Raw genomic sequence first — 12,761 nt, 5'->3', positions numbered from 1 at the left:
TAGATGGCATACCAATAGAGCTGCTACAAGCTACTGAGACTGAATCTGTCCAAATGTTGACAAAAATTTGTCAAGAAATATGGAAAACTAAACAATGGCCCATAGACTGGAAGTGTTCAATTTACATCCCAGTTCCAAAGAAAGGGGATCCCAAGGGATGCAGTAATTATCGGAACTATTGCCTTAATATCCCATGCAAGTAAAGTAATGCTCAGGATTCTACAACAAAGACTGTTGCTATATATGGAGGAAGAAATGCCAGACGTCCAAGCTGGATTTAGAAAGGGAAGAGGCACGAGAGATTATATCGCAAACATACATTGGGTAATGGAACGGAGCAAGGAATTTCAGAAGAAAATCACCCTGTGCCTTATAGATTACAGCAAAGCCTTTGACTGTGTAGATCATGAAAAACTATGGAGTGCTTTAAAAGAAATGGGGGTGCCTCAGCATCTGATTGTCCTGATGCACAACCTATACTCTGGACAAGAGGCTACTGTAAAGACAGAATATGTAGAAACTGATTGGTTCCCCATAGGAAAGGGTGTGAGACAGGGGTGTATTTTATCACCCTATTTGTTTAATCTATACGTAGAACATATCATACGGAAAACAGGACTGGACCAAGATGAAGGGTGTGTGAAAATTGGAGGGAGAAATATCAATAATTTAAGATATGCAGACGATACCATACTGTTAGCAGAAACCAGTAATGATTTGAAATGAATGCTGATGAAAGTTAAAGAGGAAAGCACAAAAGCAGGACTACAGCTCAACGTCAAAAAGACTAAAGTAATTACAACAGAAGATTTATGTAACTTTAAAGTTGACAATGAGGACATTGAACTTGTCAAGGATTATTAATATCTCGGCACAGTCATTAACCAAAATGGAGACAATAGTCAAGAAATCAGAAGAAGGCTAGGACTGGGTAGGGCAGCTGTGAAAGAACTAGAAAAGGTCTTCAAATGCAAAGATGTATCACTGAACACCAAAGTCAGGATCATTCAGACCATGGTATTCCCTATCTCTATGTATGGATGTGAAAGTTGGACAGTGAAATCGGCGGATAAGAGAAAAATCAACTCATTTGAAATGTGGTGCTGGAGGACAGCTTTGCACATACCATGGACTGTGAAAAAGACAAATAATTGGGTGTTAGAACAAATTAAACCAGAACTGTCACTAGAAGCTAAAATGATGAAATGGAGGTTATCATACTTTGGACACATCATGAGGACATGATTCACTAGAAAAGACAATAATGCTGGGAAAAACAGCAGGGAGTAGAAAAAGAGGAAGGCCAAACAAGAGATGGATTGATTCCATAAAGGAAGCCACAGACCTGAATTTACAAGATCTGAACAGGGTGGTTCATGACAGATGGTTTTGGAGGTCACTGATTCATAGGGTTGCCATAAGTCATAATTGACTTGAAGGCACATAACAACAACAATGGAAGACAACAGATTAAGCTATATTAAGGCAAAATACCAAAGAAAATCTTGTAACTTTTAAAGAAGTGGACATGTGATTTTTTAGAAAGAATTTCATTTATTTAGTATGTTGTGTGGAATATTCCTAAGGGCATTCAGAATCTTAATTCATACCTGAGTTGTTCCAGTTGTCTTATTAATGACCTGTGCAAAATAGTGTAACATACTCAAAATTATCTATTGATTTTAATATATTTTAATATCAGCACTATTTTAAAAAGTGAAATCTGGACAGGTTCTTCTTATAAGAGTAAATATACCAATAAGGGATGATAGAAACAGCACATTCTTATTCCATCTGTCAGTATTTTCTGTACAAAATGTGATGCACAAGAGTTCTGATAAATGTCCCATTGCGTAGGAGTTTGCACTTACCCGAAGGATATGTGCAATGAGCACAGCACCAGCAATCCCTTCTTTGATGCTGCTAGGCTTGGGACCATATTGTCCAAATGCTTTGTTCGCTAAACTGCTTCTCTTCCAGGTTTGCTTAGGGTCTAAGAAAGGTCACCAGGCCATAACTGCAACATACATGGAGGAATAAGGGTCATTTTACCTCTCTCTTTAGATCACCCAGCAACGTCTCAGATATGAGTCATGGCAAAATTGGTGCTTTTCATTGTTTACCAGCCATGTGCAAACCTGTTCAGGAGTCAGTATAGACTGGTATGAGTGGCTCACGACAAGCAAAATTTCCCTGTCTTTCAACAGAGAGAGAGGGTTTTTTTAAACTGTGACATGAGTCCAGCAAAGATGGAGAGAAATAATCCAAAATAATATATGCATCGCATTGTTATCTAACAGTTTGAGTAAAAATCACTTGTAAAACATTGAAAATACCAGTCTATTATATGTAAATTAAAGGTAAAGGTGTCCCCGCACTTAAAGTGTGAGTCGTTTCCGACTCTTAGGGTGACGTCTTGCGACGTTTTACTAGGCAGACAGTATACATGGGGTGGGATTGACAGTTCCTTCCCTGGCCTTTTTTTACCCCCCAGCGTGCCGGGTACTCATTTTACCGACCACGGATGGATGGAAGGCTGAGTGGACCTCGACCCCTTTTACCGGAGATTCGACTTCCTCCTTCCGTTGGAATCGAACTCTGCCCGTGAGCAGAACTTCGGCTGTTACCGCTGCTTACCACTCTGTGCCACGGAGGGTCTTATATGTAAATTAAACACTGCCTAATCCAGTTAAGTCACTGTGCTTGTGGAATGATTTCCATGTGTACAATGGAACTTCTCCTCCCTCTCCTTGCTCCTCACACCCCCAAATCTACTCTGGAAGGTTGGAGGAACCCCTAGAGCAGATTTTGGGGGGGAGCTGGGGGAGGAGAGGGAGGGGGAGTTCTGTTGTGCAAGCAGAGGTCAATCCAGGAACACAGTGACTTTGTTGCATTCAACCCATGCCATAGAAGTAAATCAGTGTTGCTGCTGTTAATGATATTTCATTATGATGAAAGTAAGTGTGTTGCCAAGATTCATATTAATATATTATTGGTGGTCTGTGCTTTTCAAAGAATATAAGTGAAATACCTACTTGGAAATAAACAGTTTTTTACTAGTTCTTCATATCTGGCTATTTCTGCCCAGTGAAGTATACTTCAAAAACAAGAAGTCCTCTGACAGGGAGGAGAAAAGAGTGACTGTTCCTTCCAAATGTGTGTGTGTGTGTGTGTGTGCATACACACATTCACACACACGTATGTGCTACTTGTATTCAGTTAAATTACATGTGTGCAGAAATGGTTTTACTCAAAAGTCACTAATATGTTGGAAATCCTCAATGTCCTTAAGGTTGGTCTGGAAGCTGCAGCTGTACAAAATGTGACTGCTCACTGGGGAGGATATTGCCAACATGTTATCCTGCTGGTGAAAGAATTGCACTGGCTGCCTATTAACTACTGGGCCAATCCGGTTTTGGTGTGCAAAGCCCTATACAACTTGGGACCAGGATACCTGAAAAATTGTCTTCCCCCTTATATATCCACTTCATTCTGCAGGTGAGGGCCTCCTGCGTATACCATCTTATCAGGAGGTCTGTTCCACACAACATAGGAAGCAGATCTGTAGTGCTGTCGCACCAACAGTTTGGAATTCCTTACCCTTAAATATTAGACAGGCGCCATCTCTTTATCTCATTATCTTTTCAGCACCTACTGAAAACCTTCCTCTTTCAACAAGCCATTTAAGTAGAGACCTTGTCCCAGTCTGCATCTGCGTTGGAATTGCTGTTTTAAGATGTTTTGTCCTTCCTTTGTTGCCCTGGGCTCCTTATGGGAGGAAGGGCAGAATAGAAATTTAATACTAATACTAATAATGGTGATGATGATGATGATGGATGAAAGTACAAAATGAGTCAAAAAGATGGGCAGACCTATGTACAGCAGAAACAGTTGGGAATGGGAAGGAAGAAAGGAAGTTTAAAGAAAGAATGGTATAAATTATAACAAATCTCAAATGCTACTAGTTTGGCAGAGAATTATAGGCCAGATGTCAAGAAGAATGGATAGGAATCAAGTACTGTGGTAGGCCATAAAGGAAGAAAAGCAAAGCAGAAGGTGGGGGGCCTAGCATAAGGTGAGCATCAGGTCAAAGAGGAAAAGAGAGACTGATACATGCCGGGGCTAAGGAGTTTGAGCATGTGTTGAGTGGAATATATATCAGTGATAGAAGAACAATGGAAAAGGAGAAGAGTGAAGAGAAACTCTCAAAGGATGTAAGTGGAACATTGTGTGATAATTTCTTGAAGGTAGAGACTAGAGTTGAACATAACAAAAGCGATACAAGATTTGTGTGTGTATGGATACACAGGAGTCTTCCTCTGCTTGCATATGTGATGGCATACTACTTTGGTGTATGTGCTGTCAACAGGAGAGAGATCAGGATTGTCTACACACATGTAGCATGGCCAGCCAGATATGAAAATGTCTTTAAAAACGCAGTTAAAAAGTGGGCTTACTTACAGATTGTTTGCTATGTGGACAGGAAATAAGGAACTCTTGTGTTTGTGGAACAGGAGAGGAATAACAATGCATCTTCTGTTTCACATTGAAGGAGGATGGTTTTTCCCTTTTGAGAGATTTCTATTTATACTGGCTTTGCATGTGTTTACAATATTCATTCAGTTAACATTTTAAAAGCCTTTATACTAGGGATAGTCTCCAGACGTTTTGGGGTCCCATCATCTCTGGCTCTTGGCCATGGTTGCTGAGGCTGATGAGAGTTGTAGTCCAAAAGTTCTGGAGGGCACCAGGTTGGCTACACCTACTTAGAATCATAGAATAGTAGAGTTGGAAGGGGCCTATAAGAGTCCAACCCCCTGCTGAATGCAGGACTTTATGCTATAGGAGTTGCAGCTAGGGAGTCCACTGGTGAGCTGAGCTGCTTGACCTGCCCAAAGAGGAAAAAGTACATTCCACTCTTCCTCTGGATGGGGTCCTCATGCTTTATTCTTCACACTACACCCTCAAGGGACCTTTCACAATCACATTTGCAAACTTGTAACCACATGGAGATGAAGCCACACAAACACTTATACTAAAGCTCCATTCAGGCACTCTTTTCCAAACATAATTGCATGGAGGAAGAGAACAAAGTCACATCCCTGCCTGCTCTGCATGGGGGTATGGAGAGTGGTCAGAGGAGGGGAAACTCCTCCATGCATGTAGGAGCTTCTGTGATTTTGAACCCTGATTGGGCAGAATTCTACATCAAGTGGAGACCCTACCTACATAGATCAGGCTCCCCTCTTCAAACCTCTGTGCCCCAGAGCATGGATGGGGGGCAGGTGGGATATGAGGCAAGAAGGCATGGTGCCACTCTCTCCCTCCAAGTGATTACAGTCACATGGAGAAATCCAAAAGAAGGCACATTATTTTTAAAATTTATTTTTTATTTAAAAGGATGCACATGCTTCGAAAAATGACATACCTTCAATACTTTATCTGTGCAGTTGCTCTAATTATCAGTGCTAATTACCAATTTCTTCTTTTATTTTTATTTTTTGAGCTATGGACCAACAGTGTCAATGTGACTGATGTAACAGGAAACACAAGCAAGGATAAATAAGGCTTCAGAAGTTAATCCATCTTTTCTTATGCTACTTTTCCTGCTGCATTTGTTGTTTAAACTGATGTCCCAACTATTTATAGCCCCTTGTTAATTTGATCCATACTGCTAAATGGTTTATGTCAAATGCTTTGGAAAAACCTGCAGAGGGATAGCCATATTAGCCTGTTGCAGTAAAAACAAGAGTCTTGTGGCACCTTCAAAGCCTAACAAATTTATTATGCCATAAACTTTTGTGGACACCGTGGTCTACAAAAGCTTATGCCATAATACATTTCTTAAGGTTGTATCCAATGAAGTGCTAAGTCCAGGTCCCATCAGCACAAGTATTACCGCTAGAACAATGGAACTTCCACCTCTCCTCCCCCCATGCACCCCCTAAATCTGTTCTGGGGGTTCCCCAAACCGCTCAGAGCAGATTTGAGAAGGATGTGAGGTGCATGCAGAGAGACGAAGTCCTATTGAGCTAGCAGTAATCCTTATGGTGACAGGTGCCACAAGACTGTTGGTTTTCCTTTGGATAAAACTAATATATTAATCATGTCAGCAAATGCTGTTTGCTATGTTATCTTTACATTACTCTGCTTTTATGTCTGCAGTGGCAATATCCTTTGTTTAGTGTCCTACCTGCTTTTTAAAATTGGTTTAAAACAGTGTTGAATTTTATTATACAGCCACAAGAGTGGCTGCATACTATAGCCAGCATGGATTTTTAACATTCCACAATGTTAAATTGAAAATATCCCTCATGCCATTCTGAGGCTTCCCATAAGCTCATTTCAAAACAAAACCTTACAAAACTCAGAAATGCTTGCTTAACAACCCTCTCAATTTCCATGGCGATAAACAAAACAGCCAGAAAGAATCGAGAGTTCAAAGTCTAAAGAGAGAGAGAAAAAACCGAGAGCCCTTTTGGACTTGTTTCTCTGAGCGTTCTCATAATCTGTTGAAATTCATTAAAAATCAGCCATGTTCACAGAGTACCTGTAACCCTGTTACTGACCTTGCCCCATACTATGACCTTCAGCTTCTGCAGTTTAAAGGTTAAAAAAATGCCCGGCTGATTTTTAATTAATTTAAGTAATTTTGCATTGAACTGAATGATAATGTCGGGCATGCTCAGGAAGAACCAACTGTCAGTGTTCTAAAAGCCAGACTCACAGCTGCTGGGCTTGGCTAATCAGGGGGCCACACCCACACCAGACTTTGATTTCACGTGGGACAGGCACGGCTTCCCTCAAAGAATCCTTGAAAGTGTAGTTTGTGAAGGGTGCTGAGAGGAGATTGCTATTCTCCTGACAGAGGTCCAGTGGCCAGAGTGGTTTAACAGTCAGCCACTCGGATTGAAGGTCTGTGAGGGGAACAGGGCGTCTCTTAGCAACTATCAGCACCTTTCACTAACTACACTTCCCAGGATTCTTTGCAAGAAGCCATGACTGTCTAAAGTGGAATAAAGGTCTGGTGTGGATGTGGCCAGGGACAGCTTTGGTTTAAATTTGGGTGGGAGGCTACATGCACCTGCTGTAGAATAAAAAGGTGGGGGAAATGCTGAAAAGCAATGATACTGTTCACAATGTTTTCCATTTGGAAAGGAAAGGGGCTTCTCCTCTGCCCAGTATGCACCAATCTCCTCTCCTCCCCCTCCTCCTACCCTCCCTGCCCTTCCCCCAGGTCAGTGTTGGACTACGACCTAGGAGACCAGGGTTTGAATCCCCACACAGCCATGAAGCTGACTGGGCCAGTCACTGCCTCTCAGCCTCAGAGGAAGGCAATGGTAAAACCACATCTGAATACCATATACCATGAAAAAACTATTCATAGGGTCGCCATAAGTCGGGATCAGCTTGAAGGTAGTTGATTTCCATGTTCAAACATGATTGCACAGAAATAAATCCCATTGAACTCAAAAAGTATGCAACTGATCAAACCCACCCTCCCTTCTCCTCCATTCTATCCCCTCCCTCTTGCCCCTCCCCTCCCCCTCCAATCAAATCCCCCTTCCCCTCTCCATGGTCAGTCTTAAGCATGATTGCACAGGAGTAAATACCATTGAACCCAATAAGCATGCAAATGATCAAACCTGCCCTTCCCTCCCCCTTCCTTTGCCCCTCTCCCTCCTTCCGCTCCCCACTCCCCTCCCTTTTTGCTTCCCTCTCCTCTCCCCTCGCCCTGCTCCTCCTCTCCCATGGTCAGTATTACCTATTCTAACCATGATTACATAGAAGTAAAATAATCAGACATGCCCTTCCCCTCCTTTCCCCCTGATCTCCCTTCCTCCTTCCCTCCCCTCTTCCTCTTCCCCTGCCCACTCCAGCCCTCCCTCCTTCCCCCCTCCGGTCAGTTTTACCTATCCTAAGCATGACTGCACAGGAATAAATCCCACTGAGCACAATAAACATGCAAATGATCAAACCCGTCCTTCTCCCCTCCCTCTCCTGCCTGCTCCTATCTCCCCCTCTGCCCTTCCTTCCCTCCCTCCTCCTCCTCATCCCCTGTGGTCAGTTTCACCTATTGTAAGCATGATTGCAGGAGAATAAATCCCACTGAACTCAATAAGCATGCAAATGATCAGTGCCTTCTCGGCAAGCTTGCACAGGATCCCATTTCTTACCTCCCGGATTAAAAAGCAGAGAAATTCACTAATAGGAAAAAAACCTTGCAGTTTAAGAATGTACCTATAGCACACAGATATTTCTATCAAACTTTAAAAAGCAGAGAAATTGGGAGCTATAGTGAATGCACCAGGGGAACAGGAGACCTTAACTCCTCTCTGAGATGTTGGACTGCCCTACAAATTTGTCAAAATGCAAACACAATTTGGGTTGGTCTTTCACAGTCCAATCCACTTCCTGTGTATCTTGGAAGCATTTGGTAACATGTGCCTCTGAGCATATGGTGAGTGGTGGCAATACCTGCCATCTCCAAAGATGGAGAATTATATTTTTGTATGTTTGTTGTTATTCTTCTTACTTTGCTTCTTTCCTGTGTTACTAATGTTTCTACAGAGAATCTAATCTAGAAAATTTTATTTCTCTCATTTTTCATCCTAGAAATCGGTGTCAAATTTATTTTTATTAATTTCAAAGCCTTTTTATTGGTCAGTGTCATATGATGGTGAAGACAGCCTTTTGTGTTTCAAATTGGTGGTTATGTTCTATTTCTATTTTGGGTGTATTAACAGTTGAATCTGAAACTGCGGTTTGATGTAAAATCAGACTGATTACAATATGTTGCTGCTTCAGCAATGACTCTAGCTGTTGGAAAAAAGAGGATTCATGTTTTCAGCCTGCTATGTTTAAACCACTTCATTTAAGGCAAGGTGGGCATGGTCAATTATAAACAGAGAGCACACCTAGAATTTTGCTAGAATATATTTCACCTCCCACTGTTTTATCTTGTGCAAACTGAGACACTCCTCATGTTCACTGGAGACTATTCTGCAGAATAGTCAGTGCCATTATTCCACAATTATTTTTGGACTTTTTTTAATGTAAATTTTGCAGAGTGTTGCTGTACTTAACATATTCACAGAAACAGAAGCAAAAGAAAATGATTTACTATAGGAAACTTCACTAAAATTGCAAAGGAAATCAGACATACTTAAAGTGACCATCTGAACTATGTCAACTGTCTTAATAATGTTGCTTCTTCCCTGCTAAAACAAGATCAGCACAGTACATTTCTTGTTTCGATTATTTGGGCTGATTGCAGGTATTGCCACCACTCACCATATGTTCAGAGGCACATGTTACCACATTCTTCCAAGCTACACAGGAAATGGATTGGACTGTGAAAGACCAACCCAAATTGTGTTTGCATTTTGACAAATATGTAGGGCAGTCCAATATCTCAGAGTGGAGGTCAGGTCTCCTGCTCCCCTAGTGCATTCACTATAGCTTCCCAATTCCCGCTTTTTAAAGTTGGATAGAAATATCTGTGGGCTATAGGTACATTCTTAAACCACAAGGTTTTTTTCCTATTAGTGAATATAGTAGTAATTGATCAACAAGAGCCAGTGTGACGTAGTGGTTAGAGTACTGGACTATGACCTGGGAGACCAGGGTTCGAATCCCCACACAGCCATGAAGCTCACTGGGTGACCTTGGGCCAGTCACTGCCTCTTAGCCTCAGAGGAAGGCAATGGTGAACCCCCTTTGAATACCGCTTACCATCAAAGCCCTATTCATAGGGTTACCATGAGTCAGAATCGACTTGAAAGCAGTCCATTTCCATTTTCAATTGATCGACAACAAGTTTTGTATAGTAGCTATCAGTAACTTCTAGCCACAATGACTATGTTTTTCCTCCACTGTCAGAGGCCAAATGCTTCTGAATACCAGTTGACAGGAATCACAAGTGGGGAGAGCACTGTTGCTGTGCTTGTGTACTTCTCCTGGGCATCTGGCTTGGCCACTGTGTGAATGTTGCTGGACTAGATGGGCCCTTGGACTGATCCAGCAGATCTATTCTTATATTCTTATGGTTCATCAAAGAAGACAGTATGCCTGCTGTATTATTTGTTATTTATTATGATACTTGTATTGGTTTATTATGCCTGTAACTAGCCTGGTGATGCAAGGTTCAAAAATAGTGAATTATATAATAGTGAAAGGAAGTGATAATATTTGTTCTCTCTCTATTTTTGGAATACTTTTGGCTCACAGCATTGCATAGAACATGCCTGGAATCAGAGCTTGGAAACGTTACTTTTTTAAACTACAACTCCCATCAGCCCCAGCCAGCATGGCCACTGGATTGGGCTGATGGGAGTTGTAGTTCAAAAAAGTAACTTTTCCAAGCTCTGCCTGGAATGCAGTTTTATTACTTGTGTTCCTTTATTTGGACTGTGCTTTTAGCATTGTGGCGGGAGGGAGAGAGGGGGGAAATGTTCCGTTGCACAAACAGAAATCTTTGCACTGATGGAACGTTCTCATAGCGCTACTCTGGATACAACCCCTTGGAATTGATAAAAGTTTCAAAGAATAATTATATTGCCTAAATAAAAGTGTATAATTTATTTTCCAGAAGCAGGGATATTTGTACAAATTACGTGTATTAATGCAAAGGATATAAAACATTGTTATGCCTTCTACAGAACTGCACATGCAAGGGCTAAAGCTGATGCTGCAGATCAAGCTGCTCAATCTGCTCGTCAGGAGTGTGACATTGCCAGAGCAGTCGCCAGAGAACTTTCCCCGGGTTTCTACCAACCAGGTAACATTTGAAATGTTTAAATTCATACAGGAATGATGTTTACTACTGTTTACAATGTTTACAACAATCCCTGCAGAGGTAATGCTGAAATATTTATAAAGTGTAACCAAATATTCAGTAGCCCACTTAGTAACCTGTTTTTGCAGGAAAGGCAACCCTGTCATTCTTGTGGCAGGAAGTCGTCTAACCAGCAGGAGTGAATCAAAGATTTGCACCATGAAACTGGAATAGTAGTGTGACTTTAAAGAACTACCATGCTGAAAAAGTTTTCCTTTGTTTCCTCTAAAAATCAAGGAGTGACTTAATAGTTACATTTCAAAAGCTAAAAGGGAAAGGAAAGAATAGCATGCTACAAAGAATATCTGCCTGTGAAGTTAATGTAATCTCTAGCATATGTTCTTGATTCCTGATTCAAATTTCTCTCCTCCATCCAAGTGTTGAGCAAGATACTTGGACTGTCATTAAAGCCCTGCACTACTGATGTTTTGCATGTTTGAATGAGAATAAGCACATGCAGTATACGATTACCACATGTGTACCTTCATGGAATCATTTTTTTAAGGGTATTACTTAAGACCCTCATGTTTGAGCAATATCACAGCATGATGCTGAGTTTGTCTAAGGCTGAAGGCAGTGAGTTTATAACTGACATTAGACTTGAACTGGACCTTCCAATGCTATTCCTGATGCTACACCAGCTGCCTGAATGTATAATGGTATTCACTAATAGGCAAAAAACCTTGCGGTTTAAGGACGTACCTATAGCCCACAAATATTTCTATCAAACTTTAAAAAGCAGGGAAATTGGGAAGCTATAGTGAATGCACCAGGAGAGCAGGAGACCTGACCCCCTCTCTGAGATATTGGACTGCCCTACACATTTGTCAAAATGCAAACACAATTTGGGTTGGTCTTTCACAGTCCAATCCACTTCCTGTGTAGCTTGGAATAATTTAGTAACATGTGCCTCTGAACATATGGTGAGTGGTGGCAACACCTGCCATCTCCAAAGATGGAGAATTATATTTTTGTATGTTTGTTGGTGTTCTTCTTACTTTGCTTTTTTCCTGTGTTACTAATGTTTCTACAGAGAATTGAATCTAGAAAATTTTATTTCTCTCATTTTTCATCCTACAAATCTCTGTCAAATTTATTTTTATTAATTTCAAAGCCTTTTCATTGGTCAACATCATATGATGGTGAAGACAACCTTTTGTGTTTCAAATTGCAGGTTGTGTTCTATTTCTATTTTGGGTGCATTAACAGTTGAATCTGAAACTGCGGTTTGATGTAAAATCAGAATGATTACAATATGTTGCTACTTCAGCAATGACTCTAGCTGTTGGAAAAAAGAGGATTCATGTTTTCAGCCTGCTATGTTTAAACCACTTCATTTAAGGCAAGGTGGGCATGGTCAATTATAAACAGAGAGCACACCTAGAATTTTGCTAGAATATATTTCACCTCCCACTGTTTTATCTTGTGCAAACTGAGACACTCCTCATGTCCACTGGAGACTATTCTGCAGAATAGTCAGTGCCATTATTCCACAATTATTTTTGGACTTTTTTTAATGTAAATTTTGCAAAGTGTTGCTGTACTTAACATATTCACAGAAACAGAAACAAAAGAAAATGATTTACTATAGGAAACTTCACTAAAATTGCAAAGGAAATCAGACATACTTAAAGTGACCATCTGAACTGAAGAACAGCACATGATCATGATGGCACCAGCAGCATGAGCAGGTTCCTGTGAGGGAACAAGTAGGTGGCGAGGTCGGCAGCGGGAGGATGAGTGCGAACGAGCGAGCAGCCCAGGCGTGTACAGGCTGAGCGAGGATTACCTCGCCATCACCCCCGGGATGTCTGTGCACAGCCTGCTCAACAGCATCTTCTCCTGCTTTTCCTTGCTGGCGGCCGGCACCTCGCCCTCCTCCTCTTTTAAGAACCTCTCCAAGCGGAGGCTCCACCAGACCTGC

General features: G+C 41.3%; 1 protein-coding gene across 2 annotated transcripts in view; it reads left to right on the top strand.

Annotated features, from left to right (window-relative positions):
* JPH1 (junctophilin 1) overlaps nt 1–12,761 on the top strand; it is a 117,728-nt gene that overhangs the window by 81,581 nt on the left and 23,386 nt on the right. For both annotated transcript variants that reach the window (XM_061601559.1, XM_061601549.1), the window contains exon 3: nt 10,662–10,780. In XM_061601559.1, coding sequence (XP_061457543.1) covers nt 10,662–10,780 — 119 coding nt within the window. The remainder of the gene's footprint in view (nt 1–10,661; nt 10,781–12,761) is intronic.

This window comes from Rhineura floridana, chromosome 1 (assembly GCF_030035675.1).
Source record: "Rhineura floridana isolate rRhiFlo1 chromosome 1, rRhiFlo1.hap2, whole genome shotgun sequence".
Classification (NCBI taxonomy): Eukaryota; Metazoa; Chordata; class Lepidosauria; order Squamata; family Rhineuridae; genus Rhineura; species Rhineura floridana.
The sequence above is the reverse complement of the archived record's forward strand: the minus strand, read 5'-3'. Positions and strand labels throughout refer to the sequence as shown.